The 26545-nt window shown below is 55.5% G+C and overlaps 1 protein-coding gene and 1 long non-coding RNA gene across 15 annotated transcripts in view; one reads left to right on the top strand and one right to left on the bottom strand.

Moving 5' to 3' along the window:
• The window catches only part of SEC16A (SEC16 homolog A, endoplasmic reticulum export factor), a 42911-nt gene extending 19691 nt beyond the window's left edge, over positions 1 to 23220 (bottom strand). For 8 of the 14 annotated variants that reach the window (XM_039461256.2, XM_039461259.2, XM_039461258.2 and 5 more), the window contains exons 1-11: positions 21712 to 21862; positions 12737 to 16298; positions 10811 to 10947; positions 7349 to 7446; positions 5896 to 6022; positions 5204 to 5402; positions 4904 to 5078; positions 3330 to 3472; positions 2309 to 2370; positions 2092 to 2230; positions 1525 to 1770 (exon numbers count right to left, since the gene is read on the bottom strand). In XM_039461256.2, coding sequence (XP_039317190.1) covers positions 1525 to 1770; positions 2092 to 2230; positions 2309 to 2370; positions 3330 to 3472; positions 4904 to 5078; positions 5204 to 5402; positions 5896 to 6022; positions 7349 to 7446; positions 10811 to 10947; positions 12737 to 16225 — 4815 coding nt within the window. In that variant the 5' untranslated portion in view covers positions 16226 to 16298; positions 21712 to 21862. Of the gene's footprint in view, positions 1 to 1524; positions 1771 to 2091; positions 2231 to 2308; positions 2371 to 3329; positions 3473 to 4903; positions 5079 to 5203; positions 5403 to 5895; positions 6023 to 7348; positions 7447 to 10810; positions 10948 to 12736; positions 16299 to 21040; positions 21497 to 21711; positions 21865 to 22376; positions 22480 to 23134 lie in introns of those variants that run through there. The other 6 variants (XM_074394496.1, XM_010352160.3, XM_039461257.2 and 3 more) reach the window with 6 other exon arrangements.
• Positions 21450 to 25019, top strand: CUNH9orf163 (chromosome unknown C9orf163 homolog). Its single transcript, XR_012515127.1, has one exon. It is a non-coding gene; the product is annotated as a chromosome unknown C9orf163 homolog (long non-coding RNA).
• Positions 25020 to 26545: the final 1526 nt, after the last annotated feature.

Below are 26545 nucleotides of genomic sequence, written 5' to 3'. Positions count from 1 at the left end.
CATGAGTCACGACAATCAACAGGCCGTGTGTCTTCACACAGCAGCAGACACACAGACAACCCAACGGCCTCAAAAACACACTTATTCACCATTTGGAGATTAAAGACATGCCAGCATTTCATCATTTTCCTGAGTTTCAAAGTCCCTGTGGTAGTGGGTATTTGTAGATATTCGCGGCTTTTATTACCTGTTTTCAGCATAAAACCCAAACACGCTAATCACAAACAGGGATAACCATGCAGTGCTGCCTGCCACACTGCCCTGTCCATGGAGAAACACGCTCAAGTCAACTCCCCAATTCCAAAAGAAGGCTTCCGTGAATATCCTCTCAACATGGACAGTGGCTTCAGTAAGGCAGCCTCACCTTTCGCCAAAGTAACTTGGGGTATAATTTAGAACTTCTGGCTAGGAGGCAAAAATGCTACAGTCAAAGAAGAGGTTAATAAAAGCTAACAAGTTACATGACTTCAACCAGTTATAAAACACCCATAAGAGAATCATACTGATCAGGCCGGGCACAGTAGCTCATGCCTGTGATCCCAACACTTTGGGAGGCTGAGGCGGGTGGACTGCTTGAGGCCAGGAGTTCGGGACCAGCCTGGCAACACGGCAAAACTCTTGTCTCAATAAAAATAAATAAATAAATAAATAATTAGCCAGGCACGGCAGCATGTGGCTGAGATGGAAGAGCATCACTTGAACCCAGGAGGCTGTGATCACGCCGCTGCACTCCAGCCTGGGCAAGAGTGACCCTGTCTCAAAAAAAAAAAAAAAAATTTACTGGCGAAATATGCCCTGTCTGAATTTATCACGACATGAGAGGAGAGAGAGCTCTGGGCCTATCCAATATCTCTGCTGTTCAGAGCCACACATGCCCATAAGCTGGCCTCTCTCCTGCTCCGCATGTCCAAAGTGGACATCACACACCCTAGACGGGCCCTCCTGTGCACATACTGTCCCTGCTGTGGTCACTATGGACCCCTAAACTCTACTCTCCCAGAGCAGGCTCCTGTCTCAGAACCCCCGCCTGCCCTGCACCCCGCCCCCTGCCCCGCTGTGACTGCAGTCACTGGACGCTACATGCACTAGCTGCCCGCCTGGCGGCGGCCTTCCCACACGCTGTGCCTCTAATGGGCTCAGGGCATCCTCCCAACACCCAATGACTGCTGGGCTGTGTACTCGAGCTTGGCTCTGTGAGAATGCGACGACATCTCTCACGCACGTTGTATCCGAGACTCGGCACACACAGCGGGCGGGGGGGCATAGCCTGTGCTCAACATGTCCATTTGTCAAATAACTGAAAACAGAATCTGCAGGTCTCCAACACTAGAAATAGTTAGAAGGAAACCAACATGAACACCTCCAGAAGGACGGCGCACGAGGGAGGGTCCCACATTGTTCAGGAACTGCAAGACCCGAAGCACCACATGCAGCGTGGATGCTCCTGAGGGGCTGCGTCTCTCCGGACAGCGCATCCCCCTGCCAGGCCCGACCCAGTGGACACGCGCCATGACGGAGACATACCTTCTTACGGCCATACAGCAACAGCTCCCGGAACCTCTCGGTCTCTCTCTCCAGCGAGCTGGCGGCAGCTGTGGGACCACCAGTGAGGAAGGAGAGCTGGGCCTCACCGGACTCCTCCTCTTCCACCTGCTCCACCGCCTCATTCGTGAAATCAATCAGGTTGGCCTCATTGGGCGACTTCCCAGGAAGCCACACTGTTCTGTGGTCTCGTAACAGAAGCTCCGCAATGTCAGTCCCTACCACGGTCTGTTTGAGTCGAGAGGAACAGGAAGGAGAACAAAAGGCTCTCCAGTGAGGACGGGTGAGGCCACAATAGGCACGAAATCCCACCCTGGACCTCGCCGGACCCGCAACTCCCCGAAGGCTGGCAGGGCAGGGCCGAACCCCCTCTCAACCCAACCGCACGCTCCCTCCCCTTCCGCACCCAGCCGGCTGCGCTGCCTAGGGAGCCCTCAAGGCTCCACAGCTGGGCACGCAGGTCCCGCCCAGTTCCTCAGGGAGGCTGAGCATTCCCAAGACGAAACGTAGCAACAAGAAGAAACACTCTAGAAGTAAAAAGAAACATACCCCGTTCTGTCTGCAGAGGAGAACAATAAAATTCCAAAGAAGACTTGCAGACTCTTTGTCAATTAAATTTTCGTTCTGCAAACATTTCATGGCTTTGTTCTGTGCAAAATTAATAACATCCACTTTATGGGTGTCGTCTCTGCAGAAAGAACAGACAGTGAGCAGTGATGTCTGCCAGGCCGGGCTTGGCAAAGAAACACCTCCACAAGGAACGTACTTGCCCAGGGGTCCCGGAAACGCCCGCATCTCCTCCTGCTCGGATGTGTGCTGCAGCAGGGCCTATGAGGAGAGGGCCACAGGTCAGCCGCAGCGAGCACCCAGCCACCCTGCTGCACGGCTGGCCAAGCCAGGCACAAATGCTGCCTGTGAGAGGAGAGGACGGCCTGGCCCACCTGCCCCACTCTGCCCCGCCCCTCCCCACAGCGGGTGAAGGGTCTGTCAAGGCTGTTACGTGGAGCACGGTCTGTCTCGGCCATAGCCATGATTTCAAATTTTATTTTAAGCAGTGAGATCCATTTCTTCTCTCCAGAACCTCAGGCAGAATCCCAACACATGTGACAGAAGAGGCCTGCGAGGAGGCGCATGCCAGCACCCCCCCACCTTGGCAGCGCTGGGCCCACCCTCACCAGCTCCCGTCACCTCGGCAACACCCAGCCCATTCACTGCACCTGCCCCCCCCGCCCCCCCCACCAGCACCCCTCACCTCTGCAGCCCCGGGCCCATCCATCCCACCCACCTTCTCACCCATCCCCCTCACCTCAGCAGCCCCAGGCCTACCCACCCCACCCGCCCTCCTCACCTTGACAGCAGCGGGCCCATCTATCCCACCCACCTTCTCACCCGCCCCCCTCACCCACGAAGCCCCGGGCCTACCCACCGCACCCACCCCCCTCACCTCAGCAGCACCAGGCCCATCCACCCCACCCGCCTCTTTCACATGGGCAGTGCCAGGCCCACCCGCTGCATCCATCACTGAAAAGCACCAATAAAGCAAACTTCCCCAAAACGAGGACAGAAAACATGTAGTCTAACACCTAAGGCACATGCTTACAATACTGACTTCTAGGAAAAAAAAGACATCACCAAACAGAACCAAAACCCTACAAACTGAATATTCCCAGGAGAAAACATTTCCAAGAACACACATCCAGAGGCAAGAACTGGCAGCTGAAGATGACAAACACTGAGCTCCCCAGGGCGGCAGTACAGGGACGCCGCATTTCCGCATGCGCCATTACCTCCATGCTGTGGACCTCGACCAGGGCCGGCTGTCCTTCCGAAGGCAGATTGGGAATCACTTTGATAAGCTGACCGCCAGGGCCAAACCTGGCACAGACATGAGGCACTGAAAATTTCTCAGGAGAAGTTGGTCTTGATGAAACTACATTTGAAATAAATGAAAAAGAAACAATCGGCTTGTCACTGATGCTTCTGAGGCTTGACTTTCAATGTGCTCACACAAATGAAATCATGGGTCAGATTCACCATGATCAACTTCCAGCTCAAAGTCAGCCATTGTTTAATATTGTACTTAAGGGTAGAACTCAAGCATATGTCAGCAAAAGAAAAACATCTGACTCATTAAACACGAGCTATTCTCTTGTACAGCGAGACAGCTCCTGCGACACCCTCATGACACTGTCCTGGGGCTCGGCAGCACCTGCTCCTCCCGGGCCTGGCCCCTACCCCCGAGCTCTTTCACTTTCACAAAAGCGAATTCAGACTGCCATGACCACGCAGCACGCAGCACGCAGCAAAAAGGACCGCAAAACTCCTCAAGCGAGAAAGAAAATAAGGAGCCAGGCACAGTGGTGCATGCCTGGAATCCCAGAACTCTAAGAGGATCCAAGGCAGGAGGATCACCTGAACCCAGGAGATCAAGGCCATCACCATGCCACGGCACTCCAGCCTGGGTGACAGAGTGAGACTCTGTCTCTTGAAAAAAACAAAAAAGAAAAGAAAAAGAAAAAATACTGTGAACTGAAACAATACTTTAAGAAAATAAGGCTGGGTGCAGTGACTCACACCTGAAATCCAAGCATTTTGGGAGGCTGAGGCGGATGGATCACTTGAGGTGAGGAGTTCGAGACCAGCCTGGCCAACATGGCAAAACCCGTCTCTACTAAAAATACAAAAATTAGCCAGGCGTGGTGGCACACACCTGTAATCCCAGCTACTTGGGAGGCTGAGGCAGGAGAATCATTTGAACCTGGGAGGTGGAGGTTGCAGTGAGCCGAGATTGTGACACTTCACTCCAGCCTGGGCGACAGAGCCAGACTGTCTCAAAAAAAAAAAAAAAAAAAAAAAAAAAAAAGGAATTCAATCCACTGTTAAATTCTGTAACTTTACGTATATTTCTGCAGTTTTCCAAGAAAAGGCATATGAGCATCCTAGAAGGGAAGTCTGCCTGCAACACACAGGACAGCTGCAGGAACGGAGTCTCCAAGGGGAACGAATGAGGAGCTCCCTCCTGCAACACTGCTGAGCGCAGGGGTCGGTGATGGGGATGTGACTGGGCCACCCAGAGCCTGACCGTGAGTGTCCGCAGTCACACTGCAAACACACGCTGGGGCAGCCAGGCCAGCTCTCAGGCCTGAAGCCAAAGTGCAGTCGAAGAGACGGCGTTGGCCCGTCCCGACGTGCTCTGCCTCTGGGAAGGACGGACTGGGACAGAGCCATCCTTCTTCCGCAGGGAGGAGCCAGGCCAGGTCATCGCAATTCCAATCCCAGCCCTGACTCCCATGTTCGAATCCCGGGCTGGGTGGCGCCCCAGTGGGTGACCCGGCATCCCTCCGTCCTGCTGAGCACACACCTTGCTCCAAAGCCGGCCAGGCAGTGTCTGCAGGATAGCTGTACTCTGGGAAGCCCGGGCCACTGCTGAAATTGCTGCGGTAGGGACCGTAGGCGAAATCACCGTGAAAGGAGCCTGGAAGAAGCGGGGCCTCGTAGGAACTGGCGGTCATGTTGTGGCTTCTGTAAATCTGACTCTTAGAAAACAAAGCAAACGGGCAGAATCAGCTCCCCAAGCAAGCAGTAAAACTTTAGGTGTACTGCAAACAGGACGGTGGTTCTAAACACAGCTGTCCGCGTGTCTGTGGGTGCCGCCACGCACCTGGCGCGAGTGGGAGCTGAGGCTGCTGCGGTGGCTGGCCAGGCTGTGTGTGCTGTGCAGGCTCCGCGCCGACTGCTCGCTGTGGACGCTGTGCCGGTCCACCTCTTCCCCATAAGGGTCTCTGTGGGGATCAGGGTCGTCGTCAAAACTCCCCGTGAAGCGAGGGTCGTATCTCCAGTTGCTGTCACGTTTCTCAGGCCTAGAGGAAGCCGGGGACAGAGGCAGGGGATGAAGTCCAGGAGGCCCTGTCCTCAGGTGCTGCACAGCTGCCCAGGAGCCTGGGCAGACCCCTGGGGCTGAGCCATAGCACACCACACCCACGCTCGGACCCCTCTGATGCGCAGCTGTAGAGAAGTACTACGCATGTGGCCCCAGTGCGGCCACTTATCTGGGCTGCAGGACACGATGGGTACGAAGGGATGATGAGAAAGGATGAGAGAGTGAGCCCGGACCCCAGGTGCTCCCGAGGGGCTGAACTTTCCTCATGCTGAGGCCAGCGCCTCCTCTACCAGGCCATGCTGGGAACCCTGGGAGGCTCTGGCTCCTCCTTCCTTTCAGACAGGGACCAAAACAGCAAGCAGCTGCTCCCCCAAAGTACCACAGCTCTCTGTTAGAACCCAGGCCTGACGGCAGAGCGGCACCAGCACGCCCCGGCTTCCCCGGCCTCCTCCCGCTGGGGGCGCCCCACCAACCTGTCTCCGTAGGCAGAGTGCTCTCTCCGGTAGGCGTCGTACTCCGCGTCGCACCAGTACCTCCGGTCATAGGTGCGGGGGTCCCTGACTCTAGCATTGTAGTGGTAACGATCCCAGTGACCTGGATCTGTGAGCCAAGAATTAACGATCAATACAATAACACGCAAAAGCAGCAGCGCCTCGGATTTCACTAAAGCAGCGACACCACCCCAGGACTTAATGCTCAAGGATTCCTTGAGAAACCTAACTTCTCTCCTGGAAAGCAGCCTCATACCAGGAAGCCAAGGGACCTGCAGGGCCCAGCTACCTAACGGCAACTGGCTGATTTTTCTTTCAATCTGTGTTTTAGATTAAAAGGAAAATATATCTTTAGAAAATATGCTAAATGACGTATTAAGTCCTTTTTCTTTCTTTCTTTTTTTTTTTTTTAAATAGAAATGGGGTCTTACTATGTTGCCCAGGCTGGTCTTGAACTCCTGGGCTCAAGTACTTCTCCCAAACCTCAGCCTCCCAAAGTGCTGGGATCACAGGCACGAGCCACTGTGCCCGGCCAGTTTTCTTTCATGGTTACTGCTTTTTACTAGTGAATCTCCGACTGTTAATTTTACTACTATTTCTTCTCCTCAATGTGACTCATAAGGTTTTCAAAAATAATCTCAGTATCATAAGGTTACTTTAAAAAGGCTATAAACAAACTGGATATATGATTTTCAGCAAGTATTTTTAACAAGTATTAAGAAAAAGTTCTTAAAAGGTCTTTTATCATCATTTCTAAAGACGTCTTTCTTTTTAAAATCTGTATTTAAAACAGGTGCAAATATCAAAGAGGTTATTTGGTATCTGCCGAGGGGCTTCATGAGCCCAGAGTGCAAGAGGCCACAGCCAGGGCAAGAGTAACGGGGGGAGGCGCTTCCAGTGGACATGGCCACTGTGCCGCACATGCTGCAAGGAGGGCAGCGTGGCTGCAGCTGGACACTGCCAGGGAGCACCCAGGACACTGCCCGCTGGGCCCAGCCCATGTCTACACTGTCCCAGGCAGCAGCTGCCAGCCTCCCGCGGTCCAGGAGCACGGGAAACATGGCCGGTGGTTCGGAGGAGATGGTTTTTCATTTAACTTCCTTTTCATCCGTTTATGTTGACGGAGGCATTTGTGGACACAGCAGCTCTCGAACTGCTGATGGTTATGCTTTGCTACAAAATCAGAGAAATCTGCCAGTATGACAAAAATGCATTCAAGTTATAATTCAGATATAATTCCATAACGAAAAATATCAACATAATTATTTTCAAATACAAAGTATTTTCAGTATTTTGGCTCGTAAAGAAGAGACTAATAAAAGGGGACATTTCCTGGAAGTCACCAGCAGGTGCTGCCTGGCCAGGGCTGCACGTCGGTGGTGTCTTTCGCACAAGGCACCTGCTGGGGCCAGCTGCCCGGGGTTCCTCAACGTACCTCCGTAACTGTACTGGCTGGAGTAGTAACTTGCATAGTAATCGCTCTGACTGCTCCATCCGCTTTTGGAACCATAGTACCCCTCAGGATATCCCTGCCTGAAAAACACAGTCCTGTTAAAAAACAAATTTCCTATTTCTTAAAGTGTGACATCAGCCAACACAAATAATCCCCAAAGCGACAGGCATTCATCAGGGCACTTTGGTTGTGCGAAAGTTCCATGAGAAAACCCAAAACAGTAGCAAGGATAAGACTGTGGCATTTCCAACCATACAGCTATTTAAAATTTATCCTGGTAAAATAACTAAGAGCCATTCAGCTAAAAAGAACTGACCCTTTTTGTGTTCTCATTGCTGTTGCCTACAGAAGTCAATGCTAAAACAGGTCCCAGAATTTTTGATAGTATGCTCAGCAGAACACAAAATGGACTGAGATTTTTCTTGAGCCAGGTCTCACTCTGTTGCACAGGCTGGAGCACAGTGGCATGATCTCAGCTCAACATAACCTCCACCTCAGCTTCCGAGGGACTACAGGCATGTGCTACCACACCCAGCTAATTTTTTAATATTTTTCACAGAGATGGCGTTTCACCATGTTGCCAGGCTGGTCTCGAACTCCTGGGCTCAAGTGATCCACCCATCACAGCCTCCTAAAGTGCTGGGATTGCAGGTGTGACCCACTGTGCCCAGCCTCACTGAGCCATTCAAACAAAAACGCCAGCTTCACAGCCTCCACCGCAGACCACTGGCTGCTGGTGCTTCCTGCACGCACGCTGGGTACCCCTGCTGGAGCCTGCATCTGTGCTCCTGGAGCAGGACCAGGTCTCCTGGAGCTGACATGGTGTCAGAAAGGCTGGTTTTGTAGACCAAGCCATGAACCTGACTCTGGCTACAGGGAAAGAACAATCTAGTACAATGATCAATTATCAGATCTTTCGGTGCTTTCAAGATTCCTGAAAGGCCAACCTGGTAAACATAGTGAGACCCATCTCCATAACACAATAAAACATTAGCCAGGCATGGTGGCACACACCTGTGGTCCCAGCTACTCGGAGGCTGAGGCAGGAGGATGGCTTGAGCCAGCAGGTTTTGAGGCTGCAGTGAGCTATGAGGGCATCACTACGCTCCAGCCTGGCTAACAGAGTGAGACCTAAAAAAGACCCTTGAAAAGACTTAAGAGCATTTTATAATTTTCATACAATATTTAGTTTTTAAGAGTGACTCTTCCCACGCCCCTTCAGGAGGCATCATGGGAGCTGCACACACCCCACTGAGCTTGGTCACTTGGCCGGTGCAGCAGCTGTGCATAGACGGGGCTGTCCTTGGGCGGCACCGGGCCCAGCCCGATCACCCCCCCCACCACATCCAACTGCTCAGCTCAGCCACAGTAATGAGCCCTGCCAACCGACAGCCTGAGCGGCCCTCTAGGATCCACAACATTCACGTGGGCCACGGCAGCTTCTGGAGAAATTAACTGACATGGGGCGAAACCAAGGAGCCACCGCCTCCTCAGCTGACCTTTCCAACCCGTCCTTCACCTGGGGTGACACAGTCTCAAAAGCGAACAAGGCTGAGGCAGGCAGTGCCTGTGGGGATCTGAGCACACGGGACCCAGAAAGGTGAGTCCACGCCACAAGCAAGCGCCGAGATGGGACACACGTGTCAGACGCGCACTTCCCAACCACAGCGCGGGAAGGAGCAGAGAGGATCCTCAAGCCTGCGCAAACCGGGGCTGAAGGCAGCCACAGGATCCAAACCGGGGAAGGAAGAGGAAGCCTGCGGCTCCAGTGACAAAGCCACTCCTGTGGTGACCCGACCCCGCCTCTGGTGACAGGCCTCTCAGAATCGGTTTCTATGTGAGCCGGGCAGGGCGGCCAGCAGGAGGAGAGCAGAAGCGGGGGAGCCCTCCCTGCGGTCTCTCCTCTGTGCTCTTGCCTCTTGGGGCTCTAGTGAACACCTGCCTGCTCACCCTCACCTGGACCTGGCAGGCTTTGAATCAGAATATGATCTCAACTTCCAACCCCGCTTCCTGGGTGACAGGGAATTTTCTCACAGCTACAGCCTCCCGAAAGGCAAAGGCTCACAGCGTCACCAGCTTCACAAGGTGCCTAGAACATCCCGCTGTACACGGCCCAGTGCACGCCCTCAGAGCCGAGCACACCAGGGCCAGTGGCGTTGGGAGAGGGTCACAGACAGAGCCTTAGTCTTCAGATCAGCTCCTAAAAGCCTCTAAGAATAAGCATGAGGAACCTTTCAAAAACGAGTGCAGGTACAAAGTCCTCACTGATGACTAGCTTCTTCTCTATCACCCAGCTGAAGCAGTATCCCCCTGCAGGGATCCTCTATGTGAGACACTCTCAGATCCGACAAGGCGCGAATGCAGCTCAGGCCCTGGAGGGCACAGCCAAGCGCGGCAGCCAGGACCCAGACCCCGCCCCACTCAGGGCTTTGCGCACCTCCCTTGCAGAAATGAAAATCCACAACGGCCTCCTCTGCTCTAGGGCCCGGAGGACTCTGACCTGGCATGAAGGCTTACTCATGGCCGAAGGCACGGTGCCACAGGTCTTTCCAAATCTTTTTTCTGTAATGGCAAACGGAGGTGTGGCTGGCCAGTATAGGGGACAAGCAGGCCAGGGACACTTGCAGCCTTCAAGCAGAGGAGGCAACGTCAAGGAGAAACAGGCTCGCTGGGTGTGGGGGCTCATGCCTGTAATCCCAGCACTTTGGGAGGCCAGGGCAAGAGGGTCCCTTGAGGCCCGGAGTTCGAGGCCAACCTGGGCAACACGGTGAGACCCTCATCTCTACCAAAAAAAACAAAGAAAATTAGCTGGGTTTGACTGGGCATGTCTGTAGTCCCAGCTCCTCAGGAGGCTGAAGTGGGAAGACCACTTGAGCTCAGGAGATCAAGGCTGCAGTGAGCCAAGATGGCACCATTGCGCTCCAGCCTGGACAACAGAGGGAGACCTGTCTCAAAAGGAAAAAAAAGGAAACACAGGCTTTCAGGCCCTGCTTTCTGGAGCCAGCCTGACAGGTCTAAGGATTAGACCTGTGAGACCAGTCCTCCCATGCCTCTGGAGCCGGGTGAAAAGCTGCCGTGTCTCTAGAGAGGCTGAATACCTCATTAGCAAACGGCTGGAGCAACAGACGTGCTCGGCCAGAGGGGCTCACGGACAAGTCAGAGGCGGCTTCTTTGCAGCCCTGTACAGGGTCTGGCCCCGCAGAGGTGGGGCCAAACGCTAACTAACCAGCACAGCTAATGACCGCCCAGGCAGAGTTCATTTCTATTTAAAAATACATCCTACAATTTGTCCATACTGAAAAAAATGTATACATATGTTAGGTAAGTTTGTATGATTCTTCACAAATACAGAATTTTTCAAGTCACTAAGTTATCCCCATAGCCAGAAACACAGACATGGGTCTGAGTTTGACAGAGAGGCAGCCGGGGCGGGCACGGCCGCACCTGGGAGGTGGCCGCTCTGAGGAGTGGCTGGCTCGGGAGCTGGGCCGCTCGGGCTCGGGGTAGCGGTAGTTCTCGGCGTAGGCAGATGCTGCGCTGTCGTAGGGCCTGTATCGAGGCTCGTAGAGGCCGTAGACATCCTGTAGGAGGAAGCATTTGGGCCACATTAGATACCAATCAAGAGTGAACTCGTCCAACCACCAGCCTGAGCTAGAGACACCGCAGATGGCTGCCCTCCAGCAGTGGGACTGAGTGCGGCCCTTCCCTTACGCACGACTGCACAGACCTCCAAGGGCAGCCACCCGACAGGCGGCGGGGCCGGCCTCACACCCACAGCCCTGACACTGTTCAGGAGACCCATCCCAGGATGGGCCCAGGGTACCAGCGTGTCAGCAGGCAACCGCAGCAGGCTGCAGCGACTTCTGGAAGGGCTGTTAGGTTTCTGCTTCCTGACGGCTCCAGTGAGGAGATGCCATGATTTGAACAATCCCTGCATCCTGCTTCAGACGCTACCTCAGTTAAGTCAGAGAACCGGGCTCCCAGTGAACGGAGCAACAGCCAGGAGCAGCCTCCAAAAGAGGACCATGCTTCATTCTCGGGAGGCTTCTGCCCCATCGTCAACCAATTCGTGGCCACAGATCTGTCCCCAAGGAGGCCCATGTGAACACATGAAGATGTGAGGGTCCCCCTCAGGTACATGCCAGAATTCATTATTCTGGGCCTGAAAGCTTCGATGCTGCCGCTATCTGGCAGGTAAAGTGAAATCACAGCAAAGCGGACTCATCCTTGGCCACCGCTGGACACCACAGCCAGAGGCACAGCAGGAGTGCACTCGGGAAGGGAGGTCAGCCTGCAGCAGGAGCTCCATACAAAGGACGTGAAGCCAGGCCACAGTTTCCCTCATTCTGCACCTGCCCCCCAGCAGAGCTGAACATCCTTGTATGGAAATAAAACCTGCCTGGGCTTCTCCCAGAACCTACACAGGTCTGAGGGGTCAGGTGTGCACCTGGTCACATGCACACGCACCACGATGCTCAAGGCCATGAGAAGGCCCAGCCCAGTTCCCGGGGGTGGTACCCAGCTGGCCACGGCCGCCTTCTGACTGCGCGGCCTTCCTGTGCGGCCTGTGTCTGGTTCAGACTGGCCTGACATACTGCAAGACCTCGGTTCTGCAACCACGCAACCTTCTACCTGGTACAATCAGCAAACCCAAGCGCTGGGTGCTGAACTGGGTTAGAGGGTAGAAAAGCAGACAGCGATCAAAGGTGTGCACACAGACACTTTCCAAACAACTGCAGGACTACACTGAACCGAACTTAAATGCCACTCATGAGCTCGTGTCCCTGGGAAAAGATGCACAGAAGAATCTTCTGCAGGAGCACGGCAGGTCCCCCAGCCGATGCCCGCGCCACCCCGTGCTGAGCGCAGCCTTGCTCCTCTGGCACGTGTGGATCCTACTCCAAAACTAACTGTTTTCCCTCAATGCTTTTACTTTGGGAGGCATTTAAAGGACTCTGGCTATGCCCAATGCTTCTGCGTTGGTTTTTTATGTCAAAACCACACACAAGCTTCCAGAGGCTGTCCCAGCTTCCCAGGGTGTGCAACAGAGCACCTCTGCAGACAGCCAGCAGGGGTGACAGGAAATGGAGGGCTCTTTTCATCACATAAGCTTTGAAACCTAGCACGTATTAAAAGCAATTCAATATGCTACTGCGTGTGAAGTGCTAAGGGTGGCCTGCGCTGAGAGCAAGCTCCGGGGCCCAGGAGCCCTGTTCCCAGGAAGCGTTGCCGGGACACTGCTCTCGTGCTTGCGCGACTGTGGGTGACCTTGGAACCAGACGAACAAACACTGCTAAGGAACAGGCTGTGAGAGAAAGAAACCCAACTGGTCACAACAAGGAGAGAAATGGGTTCCACATGAGACTCTACCTGGTAATAGAGGGAGGCCGCGCCAGGCTCTGGCGGGTACGGCGAGGGGTACTGAGGCTGGTAGGCGTCGTACAGAGGCCGGTAGTAGTAGTAGGCGCCCAGGTCCGGAGGCGGCAGGCTGGGAGCAAGCACAGGCACCGGCTGTGGCCACGGCTGCTCTGACGGCACGGCCGCCTGGCTGGAGCCGGCGGACACCAGCGACACACTGGAGGACTGAGGCGGCAGCTGCTGACCCGCGTCGGCTGGAGCCAGACTTGCTGGCGGCTGGGCTGAGTTCTGGGGCTGTCCCTGTGCTGGCAGACTTTCTGGATTTGACAGCTCTGAAAACATGGCTTTGGGCACTTGTGGGGAAGAAGCCTGTTGCTGGGGGGCTTTTTCAAGGCCAGGCTGGCCCTGGGCATCTTTCATGACCTGCTGATAAAAACAGTCGGGGTTAGACACCCCAGGCCCGGACTGTCTGGGATGACCAGCAGCAGCTTGCTGAGAAGCGAGGCCTTCAGGAAGGGACGGGTTTTCCAAAGTCCTGCCTAAGCTAAAGTCCAGGGCTCCGTAAGCGTCTTCCTGGTGACTGGAATGGTTTGCCTTATCACCATCAGGCACCAGGGTGCCGTTCGCAGGCGGAACTAACACTACACCTGCGCTTCCCGCAGGGCTATTAGCAAACCCGGGAAGAGCACTTCCTGCCTTAGCATCCTTCTGACTTTCTGGAACCAAGTTCTCTGGAACTGGCTGGGATGGTGGTTGAACCAGCAAATTGGCAGGCTGATTAGAAACCATTTCAGAAGCACCAGAACCTTGCAGAAAATTACTCTGAGCAACACTGCTAGGCAGAGACGAGCTGAGCACAGAGCTGGTTGGAATCCCAGACAGAGAAGTGTTCTCCCCAGAATCACCACTGAGAGCCCAGCTGCTGACTGCGGGTCTATTCCCCACCACAGTCTCTCTCCAGGACTGATTCTTCTCATTAGGGTTCGGTAAGGACACAGGAAAGGGAATGGGCTGAGCCAGATGGTAGCTGTGATCAGGCTGGGCAATCAAGACGGGCGGATTCTGCAGAGACTCAGTGGGTGGTGAGGATAACAAACTGGCATAACCAGAACTCGCCTGGGACTGAAGGGCCTCCTCTTCTCCCATTTTGGGAGGGTTCTCAAGGTTCTCAGAAGCACCAATGCCACCTTGGCTCTGCAAAGGGGCCGCCAAGCTCGGCTTCTGTGACTGCTGCCCGGACGCCGCCTCTTCTGGAGGCTGAACAACTTCAGGTGGCTGAGGTTTTGCAGACACATAAAGCGCCGGGGCTGCAGGGGCCAGGAGGACGTTGCCTCCGAAGTCTGGCAGCTCGCTCTGCGCCCACAGAGTCGTCACTGGGCTCTCGCACTTCCCGGGCCCCTGGGCCCTGGCCAAAGGCCTCTTCTCAGGGGCTGGATACACAGTATCCAATGGCGGCGCCCCTGCGTGCGAAGCCATGTGCCCGGCTTCCGTGGCAGAGCTGAGAGGCAGGGGGCAGACCTGGGGTGCACAGAGGGTCTCCATGTTGTCTGGTGGCTGCTCCAGGTTGCCAGGGGAAGCATCAGGCAGGGCGGCAGCTGGTCTGCGCTGCTTCTGCTGGGCACAGGTCTCCCTTACTTCACCCACCACATTGGCGCGATCTGCCTCAAATGGTTTTACCCCAACTAAGTGGGATTTTACTGGTTCAAAAGAGCTATTTGCACTTGTCTGAAATATTCCTGTAGGTTTGGGGGGGCTCGGGGTTGAAGGCTGGGGCACACTGCCACGGTAATTCTGGCTCACAGTGGTCTCATCTGTTTCGCCTCCTATGGGAGAAGAATCAATTTGCTTAAAAAAACTACCTGAAGCTTCATCCTCGGGTTTTCCAACTTCTTGCTGAATGAACGTGCCGACCAGTTCCTGGGGCCTGGCTGAGCCTGAAAGCCTCCTGTGGCTTCTGCTGCTATAGCCAGATGCCATGCCGTCAGGGTTCACTATGTGTAGTGTGGCATCAGGGGCTCCGGCATGGCACACAGCACCATGCCTGGGCACCACTGGCCCAGGAAGGGCCCCACATCTGAACTGGTCACTCGGGGAGGAAGGGTCCAAACTGAGGGGCTCACTAGGCAGAACTTCCTGATTCTGAATGAATTCTAAGTTCTCAACATTCTCGTATTGCGAGCCGCTGGTATCCAGCACCCCTGTGCCCGCCGCATCACCCCACACATCACCAGTGGCCTCACTGCTGGGGCCTGGGAGAAGGGCCTGGCAGAGGCCGCCTGCCCCCGTGTGTGCAGGTGGGAGTGGACGGCCCAGTCCAGAGCTGGAGCAGAAATCGTCAAAGTCTGCTTGACCAGATGAGGCTGCCTTTTCAGATGAGAGATTCTCCTCATTTTCTGTCTCTCCCCCTTGGAAAAACATCGCCAGAGCTCCTGAGTCCACTTCTAGCGGGGCACGGCCGGCCCTGGCCCCCAGTGGATGGTGCAAGGGGTTTTCTGGGCTATCTCCCTGGGCAAGGGGGTTCACAAGAGCAGAGGCGGCCCGGTGCTCCTTCTTCACTCCTGGATTCTGCCTGAGCTCCGGGCTTGCCCAGTTATTCACAATTCTAGGATTTTGCCTAAATGTATTTTCAGGGTCAAAGTTACTGGCCAGGTGGCTTCCACTTTGCAAATGGCCCACCTCGTCTCTTCCGTCAATGGCCAAGGCTGCCGGGGGAGCCACTAGAGGGTTGTGTTGCTCGTGACCAGGGCCCTGATGTAGGATGGACGGAGTCGGGAAATGAGGAATGCCGGCGGTACCAGGCATCCCGCTCTGAGTGGGTCCTTCAGAGCAGGGTGAACGATGTTGCCCTGAGGGCAGTGCTGACCCCCACTGTCCTGGCATCTGCAGATGAGGCTGGGGCAGGGAAGGTGACGCCGCTGGGGTAACCACACCGTCATGTGGGTTTTGCCTGCTTAGGGGTCGGTCGAGCCCAGGTGTGTTCACCTGAGGATGGCCCCCATGAGACGTTTCAGGATCCACTCCTGGAATGCAGTGAGGCGGATGTGGCGGCGTCTGAACTTCAGGCTCTGACCTGGGACCGCCCTCTGCACTCCTGTTCAGCTCAGGCCCATGAGGTGCTGAAGATGTTGCTGCACCAGAAAGCAGAGTGGCATCTGCTCTGGGCTGTGATAGAGGTCCTGGCAGGGGCTCGCAGGGCCCCTGAGAGCCGTCCCTGGCTTGCGTGTGAGGCATAAGCAAACCGGGTTGCTGAGAAAGCCCAGGGGCGGCTGGGCCCTGCAGGACAGGTGGGCTGTTTCTGAACGGCGGTGTGCTTTGGAGTGCCTGTCTACTAAAAGCAAACGGATCCGTCACCGGCTGCAATGGGCAAGCGGGCGGAGCCACTGGTGCACTGTTGTTCGCTCGCCTCCTGTAAGGGCTGCCAGCCCAGAACATGCTCCGAGGGTTCCCGGCTGGGGGTGGCCCGGCGGCGCCAGATGGGACTGCCTGGGGTGGCGGCTGCATGACTACTCTCTTGCACAAGTAAATAGATGCCACTTCCAGAAGGAAGCAGGGTACAGCTTTTTCTTAACTGGAGCTGAAAAAGAAAAAGAGAAAGTCAGCATAAAATCCATACTTTCAAAGTCCTAGCTGCAATCAGGAAAACTAAGGAAAAAGAAACACTGAATGTGATTTCACATCATTTAAATCCCAAGGACTGTCTCTCCCTGACACCCCCACCCCAGCAGAGAACACCTGTCCTTGAGGAGCTGCTCCGAGAGCTCTGGGGGTCAGCCAGAGCGAGAGCCCTGGCTGAGCCGTCAGCTCGCAGAATATGCCTAAACGGCCACTCCCTCCTCTGGGACCCTCTACTCAGAAGGCCCATCGCTGCCACAGACCCACGCCACATAGGCAGGGACAGTGTGGAACCTGACCACTGGTGTCACACGCTACCAGACCCACAGATTTTCAACATTTCCTAGATCCGGGAAGAGCCAACTCTTCAAATAAGAAACAAAAACTGGCCAGATGCGGTGGCCCATGCTTGTACTCCCAAGACTTTGAGAGGCCAGGGTGGGGGGATCACTTGAGCCCAGGAATCTGAGACCAGCCTGAGTAACAGTGAGATCTCATTTCTACAAAAAATACAAAAATCAGCCAGGTGTGGTGGTGCACATCTGCAGTCCCAGCAACTCAGGAGGCTGAGGCAGGAGGATTGCTTGATCCTGGGAGGTCAAGACTGTAGTGAGCTATGACAGCACCACCGCACTTCAGCCTGGGCAACACAGTAAGACCCTATCTCAAAAAAAAAAAAAAAAGAAAGCAAAACTGCATGCCATACATCCCGTACATGTTCATTTTAAATTTCAAAAGGAATACAAAAGTTTAAAACCCATTCTTCCATTTTTCTCTGACGAAAGAGTGTTAAGAATAGTTATAAAAGCTGCAAAATAGGCTGGGTGTAGTGGCTCACGCCTGTAATCCCAGCACTTTGGAAGGCCGAGGTGGAAGGGCTGCCTGAGGTCAAGACCAGCCTGGGAAACACAGCAAGACCCTGTCTCTACGAAATAAGAAAATTAGGCAGACATGGTAGCACACACCCGTAGTCCCAGGAACTCAGGGGGTTAAGGTGGGAAGATCACTTGTGTCCATGAGTTCGAGGCTGCAGTGAGCTATGATTGTAATCCTGTAGTCTAGTCTGGGCAACGAAGCAAGACTGTCTCTACTTATAAGTAAGTGACACAATACTTTTCTGAAAAGCACTGGAAAATAACTATGTTCACCTAAATGCCTTTTCTCTCACCACTTCATAGGTCTTATGTCTTGTGACTGGCTTAAGGTCTGATCAAGTGCCACCAGCAAGACAGCGCCCCCTTTGGAACTGGAGCTGTCACTACGCCTGGAATGAAAGCTCCAAGGAAACTGAACGCAGCTTCACAAGTGACAAGACTGGATTCCAAAACTGTCAACAACAGACAGAATTGCCAACAAACCTCTCGCAGAAATCAAAGGGGCAAAAACCTTCATCAGCGTTTTTTTGGTTGCTGTTTTTAAAAAATGTATAAGCCGGGCGCGGTGGCTCAAGCCTGTAATCCCAGCACTTTGGGAGGCTGAGGCAGGTGAATCACGAGGTCAAGATATCGAGACCATCCTGGTCAATGTGGTGAAACCCCGTCTCTACTAAAAATACTAAAAATTAGCTGGGCATGGCGGCGCGTGCCTGTAATCCCAGCTACTCAGGAGGCTGAGGCAGGAGAATTGCTTGAATCCAGGAGGCGGAGGCTGCGGTGAGCCGAGGTCGCGCCATTGCACTCCAGCCTGGGTAACAAGAGCGAAACTCCGCCTCAAAAAAAATAAATAAATAAAAATAAAAATAAAAAATGTATAGTAAATACAAACTTGAATAGTTAACATGGACTCTTAAGGCAAAAATTCAAGTGCTGTATCCTTAGGAAAGTTATTTTCTTTCTATCAGTCTTTCTTCTTCTCAGCACCACCCTCATGAACAAACAGGTAAGTTTAGCCAATCAAAGGAAAAATTAAACCCAAGGAGAGAACTCTTGGGAGAACTCGGGGGTTTCACCCACACATTTCTGCAGACCTATATTGTTTTTGTCCTTGGAAATCTTTCTGATATTCAGATAAAAGAAGAAAACATTGGCCAGGTACAGTGGCTCACACCCGTAATTCCAGCACTTCGGGATCCAGAAGGGTCACTTGAGTTCAGGGTTTTGAGACCAGCCTGGGCAACACAGTGATACACCATCACTGGAAAAATAAATAAATAAATAAAAAGCCAAGCATGGTGATGCATGCCTGTAGTGCCAACTACTTGGGAGGCTGAGGTGGGAGGATTGCTTGAGCCAGGGAGGTTGAGGCTGCAGCAGTGAGCCTTGTTCAAGCCACGACACTCTAGCCTCGGCGACAGAGCAAGACAGTCTCCAAAAAATAAAAAAAAAGGAGATGATGAAAACATTGATCAATGTATTTTAAGTTAAGTATTTACAAATTAAAGTTCCTGTGCTGAGCGACCTAAGAACTAGTCCCATCAACCTACCGCACCAACACTGCTACTGTTAACGCTCGCACGTGCTCCCTCTGATGCCAACAGGGGACTGTTTCCAACTGACAGGCACCTGGAAACCCACTTGACACTAACGGAACTCTACTGTCAGGAGCAGCTGCAAAGGTTTCACTCAGTTCTAGGCTCTCATTTGAAACAATGAATGTTCACAGCTCTATTTTATACGGAGTGAAAGGAGAACAGGGAGAACATCTCCCTCCTATCTGTGGACCAGCATTCTCTTCCACTTGGTCCAACCAGCTGCAGAGCCACAGTGGACACAGCAACCTGCAACCGCAGCCAGAATCCGAACTTCCAAGCCGTCTTGAAGCTCCGCTGCCAGAACAGCGGTCCTGTGTCATCTCTCAAGACATGGCCTTACCCCAGAAAGATCCCTTCCGTCCTCAACAGCTTTTGTTTGCTCTAAACACAGAGCACTGGCCTCGAGGTTTATTCCTCAGCTGCTGCTGTGACAGCAAAACTGGGCATTCACGTGAGTGGCTTGAAGCAGCCACGTCTCTTTCTGCAATGTGTTTTTATTACCAAATGAGAGAATCAATGTGATTTTTTTTCCCCTAAAACCGTGGGTTTAATCTTATGAGATTCTACTCATGGTAGATTCTGGGATGTCCTAATCCCAACTGCTGTTTAACAGGGGAATCTTTTTTTTTTTTTTTTGAGACGGAGTTTCGCTCTTGTTACCCAGGCTGGAGTGCAATGGCGCGATCTCGGCTCACCGCAACCTCCGCCTCCTGGGTTCAGGCAATTCTCCCGCCTCAGCCTCCTAGTAGCTGGGATTACAGGCACGTGCCACCATGCCCAGCTAATTTTTTTTTGTATTTTAGTAGAGACGGGGTTTCACCATGTTGACCAGGATGGTCTGGATCTCTTGACTTCGTGATCCACCCACCTCGGCCTCCCAAAGTGCTGGGATTACAGGCTTGAGTCACCGCGCCCGGCAACAGGGGAATCTTATCAGAATCTAAATTTCACTGGTTTCTACTTAAATGCTTTCCTTCTTGACACTTTCTTAAAATTATTCTGCAGCTCTCCTCCCAGACTAAGAACTTTTTTTTTTTTTTTTTTTTTTTTAAGATAGAGTCTTGCTCTGTTGCCAGGCTGGAGTGCAGCGGCATGATCTTGGCTCACTGCAACCTCTGCCTCCTGGGTTCAAGCAATTCTCCTGCCTCAGCTTCCTGGGTAGCTAGGACTACAGGCGTGTGCCACCATGCTCAGCTAGTTTTTTGTATTTTAGTAGAGACAGGGTTTCACCCAGGATGGTCTCCATCTCCTGACCTTGTGATCCCCAACCGCCTCGGCCTCCCGACATGCTGGGATTACAGGTGTGAGACAGTGCACTCAGCCCAGCTAAGATCTTTTTAAATAGCAAACACTATCACTTACCTACAAAGGAGCATTCTAACCCTCATGCTCCCTAAATGAGAGCTTTTTAGCAACTCGCCAATTTCATTTGGAACAATCTTGTGACCTAAACTGATTTTTATCTTTTTCTCTACTCACCAGGAGAGAGCAATGCCACTGCCTATCACCTATGTCACCGCTGCAAGGGATCTTAGTCAAGTCATCTAACTCTTCCACTGTTTCAAAGAGGCCACCTGATCTTGAAGATGCAGTATTCATAAACCTAGCTAGTCAGTTAAACTGCCTTGTACATATGCACACCTAAGCAAAACTCTTTTTAGTAGAGTTCTGGCTACAGAACTGAGGTAAACACGCGCACACCCTGCTCTCGCTGCCACTGGCCTCACATTTTAGGTGAGGAAAACAAGAGTGTTCCAGGAAGCCTCTGAGCTCACCTGCTGCCCACAGTCTCCCTTACGGTGGCAGCTAGTGACTCCCTGTCAGACTATGGGACGCTTAACACAAAGACACGGTAAACTCCAACTCTTCTAAGTTAGAATCGCAACCACATACAGTTAGGTGTTGAAGACGAAGCCAGCGGCAGAGGCAGCCAGCAGCCTAGTACTGCTGAAAACGACCAAGACCCAAAAGGACACCCTAGTATTCATGAAAGATATTTACAGAAGAAGAAATCATATTGACATTTACCCACTACCAAGGCCTCTCGCCAGGTTTGACAGAAAAAAAAAAAAAGAAAAGAAAGAAAAAAATGTACCCACTATTTAAGAGTAAGCGAGGAACAGGGAACAAGAAAGCGACGCTACTTTTACTCTTTTCTGCCAGATCCCAGCACCGGAACCCTAAGAAAGGAGACGGGGGAAAATGCAGCTAGGCTGCTTTGTGCCGAAACTTGCCGAAGTATCACTCTGGGAAGAACTGTCTGCGCTTCTGCTGGCTTCGTACCGCCACAGGGGGGATGGGAAACACCTCTTCGGTCAACATCGGCATCCTACACGGAAAACGCAATCTTCATGCACAATCCACACCCAACCTACAAGCCACTGACAAGTGTCCTTAAGTGAAGCAGCAAAAATCGACTTTCAACGGCCGTGACGTTTCTGAAGGCTCCATCACAAAGGGGCGAGCCGGATCACACACGCCCCTCTGACCCTCGGCCTCTGTCGCAACACCCCGACCGCCCCATCAAGAAACGACAAACATGCGACTCTGCTCCTTGGTTCCAACCTAAGTCCCTCTTCACCAGCAGCGCTAAGGACAAGACACGCTCATCCGAAAAGCTGGGGTTTGGCGGGGGTGCCTAGGATGAGCCTCCCGCCGCGGGGACCGGCGCCGCCGCAGCCCAGCCAGGTCCACGTCGGTCCCTCGAGACCCACGGCCGCCCGCTCCGGTCCGCTCCGGCCCGCGGACCCGGGGGTCTGTCCCCTCGCCCGGCCCCGGCGGGACCCGAGCTGCGCCGCCCGCTCCGGGCCGGGCCCCGCCGCCTCCCCTCCGCCGCGCCCCGGCCTCCACCGCCTGGCTCCGCCGGCCGGCCTCCGCCTTCGTCCTCCCGCGCTCGGCCCCTCACCCGCGCGGCAGAGACCGGCCCCTCAGGAGCCGCGGGCGAAAGCCCACCCGGCGCCAACGACGAGCGCAGACGCGGCAACCACCGCAGCCATCTTGGCACATCCGGCTCCGGTCTCCGCGGCCGCCGCGCCGCCGACGTGTCCGTCTTGCGACAGCAGCGCGCGCCCCGCCCCCGGCCCCGCCCCTCGACTCGGCGGCCCGGACGCGTTCTCATCCAGCCGGCCACGGCCCAGGCCGCCTCCCCGGCCCTCGCCGGCGTCCGTCCCCCTCAGCCTCATCGCTGTCCCGCCCCCTTTATCCCCGCCCTCGCCGGCGTCCGTTCTTCCCCGCCTCATTCTTCCGTCCCGCCCCCTTGGCCCCGCCCCCCGCCCGTCTTTCCCCGCCGTGTCCTGCGGTTCCCTCCCCTTTGGCCCCGCCCCCGGTCGGCCTTCCCGGCCCGTGGCCCCGCCCCCCGCCGGCGTCCGTCCGCCGCCGCACCGCGTGGCCCCGCCCCTCGCCACCTGCCCCGCCGGACGCGCCGGGGCCGCCCCGGGACGTCGCCTTGGTTACGCTGGCTCTTTCTCCCAGTCTTTTTTCGTTTTAAGATGTGAGAAGAGATGGGATTCTTCAGTCAAGGCCACAAGGGGGAAATCAGTCTGCAGGACCGATGCCAGCAGGCTCACGCACCGAGAACGGCTGCTCTGCCTCACTGAGAAGCGCGGGGCCCTCACGCGGGCGCGCTCCTCTCATTCTTCCGTTGGGCCGGGAGGCTGGAAGGCAGGCGGCGGCGGCGGCGCATGCGCCGAGGGCGGTAGGCGCTGCGGGCCGCCAAGGGCCGACTGCGCCTGCGTGCTGGTTGCCTGGCGACGGCGCGGTCGCGGGCCCCCAGCGGCGCCGGAAGTTGGTCGCGGGCGACCGTCAGTGCCTGTCCGGCGTCCCGGGGTTTCCCCGGCGCATCCTCCGCAGGCCGTTCGCTCCACAGAGGCCCCGGCAGGGAAGAGATGCCTGGCCGCCGCGCGGAGCCCGGTCTTCGCCGACGCCCCCAGAAGGACACGCGGGCTCCGCGTCCCCGAGCTCGGCCCCGCGCCAGTACCGCGCCGGGTCCTCCCACGCCCACCCCGGCCCCGGCCCCGCAGTCCTGCCGGGGAGGCGCGGTTTTCTGGCTCCGTCTCCTCGGCCGCCAGCCCCACGGGGCCCTGGGGTCCCAGCCCTGGCCTAGTGCACGTTGGCGGTGAGTGGGCGCTCGGGCCCCCGGAGCGACCCTGCAGCGGGGCGAGGCGGGTGGGTGCTCCCGCCCCTGCGACGGCCTGGCAGCATCCACGCCGCCGCCCCCCGCGGAAGATCGCAGGGCGCGGTGGGCGTTGTCACCTGTGCCCTCGTTTTCCGGAGGAGCCCAGGGAGGCTGGGCGGGTGAGGAAGCGGCCATCCGTGTACGGCCCACTCACCTGCACGCCGACCTTGCGAGGGCCGGGAAGAGCCGCGGCATTCCTCTGCAGCTCCTTCCAGAGGGCAGGCGCCGTGGTGGGAGTGCCCGCCCGAGGGCATCGCCGAGGCTGAGCTCCCAGCAGCGGCTGAGGTCCTCCCTTTGGGAGCCACCCTGGTCCCCAGCGGGGCGGGAGACCGATACCTGTGCCACGCCAGCAGAGCCCCAGGCGGTGCCGGGAGAGGTTCTGCCCGGCTGACGTGGCACTAGGGCCACTCTGCTCAGCTAACATTTGCCTTGCAGGAGTCAGATTCCTGACCTGTTTGAACAGACTTAGGGAACACGTGGTAGGGCGCAGCCCCAGCCCCGCTGGGCGAGGCGGCAGTGACACCAGCCCCACTGCCCCGATCTTTCCGTGGTCCAGGCGCTCTGCAGCCTCCGCTTAGGGAGGTATCATTATTAGCCCTTCCCAAAGAGGGGAACGCAGAGGTGGGTATAAGTTGAGTTCAAAGAACCCAAGAGCCAGGAGCCCAGAACTCGACCCTCTAGGTTCCTCTGGAACCCTGTGGTCCCACTCAGGTGGGCTCTAAACTGCAGAGGCCATAGCTGCAGAAACCAACCTGCCCTAAGCATAAAATGGAAGGTCTCTGGACCCCAGGGCAGGAGCCCCAGGGCAGGGATGTTAAAAAGCAGCTTCTGGTGGCTCCTAGGGGCGTGGGGCACCATATCGCCTGCAAGGGGTTGGCTGTCTTTCTTCCCCTCCTCTCCCTAATCCTAGGAGTGTACGGACATAGCTCTCGGCAGTCTGTGGCCGGGTGTGGAGTAGAGGGTTCCTGAGCCTGTCCAGCCTCTGGGCTATAGACTGTTCCGCTGAAGGCCTGGCCTGCCCCTGAGACGCTGTGTGCCTAGTCCCTGAGCATCAGGTCCTGGCCGCTAAGATAGAGCATCATAAGCACCTAAACACTTCAGGGCTGAGATGGTGCAGCTGATGTGTGTGCCAGGACATCAGGCCTGGTGGGGGCGCATGGCGACAGGTGAATGGCTGCGAGCCGCAGGGGCCTCCTGCCAGTGCTGAGAGGGGTCCTGTCCATGGTGGCCATCGCCGCTCCTGGTGGAGCTTTATTGCCTTTGGCTGCAGCATCCACTGGTTTCTCCATTCTCCCATTCTCTGCCCTGCTCACACCTGGAGGCTGGACACAAAAGTCACCACTTCCCTGAAGCCCCCCTAGGTAGGCCAGAATCAGCACCTGGTGCAAAACTCCGTGGCCACTGCTGTACCGCATTATGCAGAGCACACCGGACAGGCTCGTGTGCGTCCAGGCCCTGCCAGGAAACCCTCTGCCCTTGCGTCTTCACAGCCTTGGTCACACACAGCGTGTCCTTGGTGCCTCTGTCCACTCAGCTCCTCCCATTTGCCGTGCCGTCCAGTGCGGCGGCTGCTGGTGCATGCTGTGCCTGAGCTGTGCTCTAAGTGTCAACTACGTGCTGGCTTGTCAGGGGTACAGCTATCTAATCCATCATTTTTTATTGCACATTAAAATGGCTATCTTGGAGGTATTAAACAAAATACTATTAACATCTATTTCACCTGTCTCTTGTTTTCCACATAGCTGCTAGAAAATGTGAGGCTGTTGTATTTCCGCTGGACCATGCTGGTCTCCAGGCAGGCACTCAGCCTCCCTAGCCCGTGCGTACAGCCTTCTACTACAGGGCCCTGATGTGCCGGAGGCTGCCCAGTGGACCTGGCGCTTTGCTGACAAGTGGCGGTCCTCTGGGGAGCCCCTGGGGAGCAGTGTCTCAGCAAACGAAGGACAGCCCCTCCCCGTGAGCCTCTGACCCTCTTTCCTACCTGGCATATAATAGCAGTGGCTATTGTCTGGGGGCTCATGGAAGTATAAGGGGCAGGCATAGCGTCCCCGCCGCCGGACACTGTGCTCAGCCTCTGACACAGACCCTTAGTCCTGAACACTGAAGCTGGAGGCTTGGCCTGGAGAGAGGAAGGGGGGCAGTCTCTGTGAGACAGGGTTGGCCGGGTGGTCCAGGCAAAAAAACATACGAAGGCCTCTGAGGTGGAAAGAACTAACAGAGTGCTTCCTGGAGGAGGAGGAAACGGGGTCGAGAGAATGGAATCATGGGATCGGAAGCACACCTGGAGACAGGGGCCATAGCATTCGTTCTGTGGCATTTGTTCATCAGGCCCCTGCAATAAGGCGTCTCGGTTAACATGCCACCAGGCTGGCCAGAGGGTGGGCCAGGCTTCCTCTCCTTACCCTTATGGAGGAGAGGAAGTCACTCCCGTGAGGGTAAGGCCAGACCCCAGGGTCATGGTGGGCAGCATGGAGGGAGCCTCAGACCCACTGGCTTCCATGGGCAAGGTCTGCCAAGCACACAGCATAGGATCTGCAAACATGCCCGCCATGATGCCACCCCTTCCCATGTTCTCACATCTGAGCCTCGTGTGCTCACCGCGGGTGTGGAGCAAGACAGCAGTGTCCACTGTCCAGGCTTTCCCCGGGTCCGCCATCCGGGCCCTCCTTCCCTGGGGCCTGCCGTCCGGGCCTGCCTTTCCAGAATCTGCCGTCCGGGCCTTCCCAGGGCTGACATGGGGCCGAAGGTGCATCCCTGCCCTGGCAGATGTGCCCCTGCTCTGGGCTGCTGGTAGATGGGTCCCACAGTGCCTCCTCCCAGCACAGGCAAAGGCATCTCCCTGTGGGCGTCCACCTGGCTAGCAGAGCACAAGTAAGATGGTTCCAGCAACGGAACCAATGCTGTGTGTCCAGCTGTGCTGCAAGCTTTCAGAAGCCAGAACCCTTGGCTACCCCCAGGTGTACAGCCTTGGGCAAGCTACCTGGCCTCTCCAAGCCTCTGCTTCCTCCCCTGTAAAAGGGGTGATAGCCTTACCTGTCCCCAGCCTCCTGCAAGGGCTTCCTGAACCTGACCTCAGGGTGGCAAGCATGCCCTCCACACCAGGCCTCCCCCTGGCATGGGACACATTGGCGGCACTGCCAGCAGCCTCGTTCCTACAGGAGTGTCGTGCGCCTCATCTCCAGAGTCTTCAAGCATGTTGGATACACAGCAGGTCTCAGAGAACATTTTTCTGGAATCATGGAGCCAACTACTTAACATACAAGATGGTAAAAGCCCTAGGGAAAGCAGAAAGCTCGAAGCTGATGCCAATGTCACAGAATCCTGGGACTGCAGGTCCCCGAAGATGCAGGAGGAACTGATGAGTTTCCTTGAGCTGCAGAGGGGGCCCTGGTAAACCCATGAGTCCTCCGTCCCCAAACCATGGACAGATGTCTGCTGAGCCCCTGCTGTGCCCCAGGCACTGCTGGGAGTTGGGCTGTGGCCGTGAGACAAGCAGGCCCAGCCTCTACCCAGGGGAATGTGGATGCTGGCCGGCCACAGATGTGCCCATGCAGAGGGCACCGTG

The sequence above is a fragment of the Saimiri boliviensis genome, chromosome 2, assembly GCF_048565385.1.
Source record: "Saimiri boliviensis isolate mSaiBol1 chromosome 2, mSaiBol1.pri, whole genome shotgun sequence".
Taxonomy (NCBI): Eukaryota; Metazoa; Chordata; class Mammalia; order Primates; family Cebidae; genus Saimiri; species Saimiri boliviensis.
The sequence above is the reverse complement of the archived record's forward strand: the minus strand, read 5'-3'. Positions and strand labels throughout refer to the sequence as shown.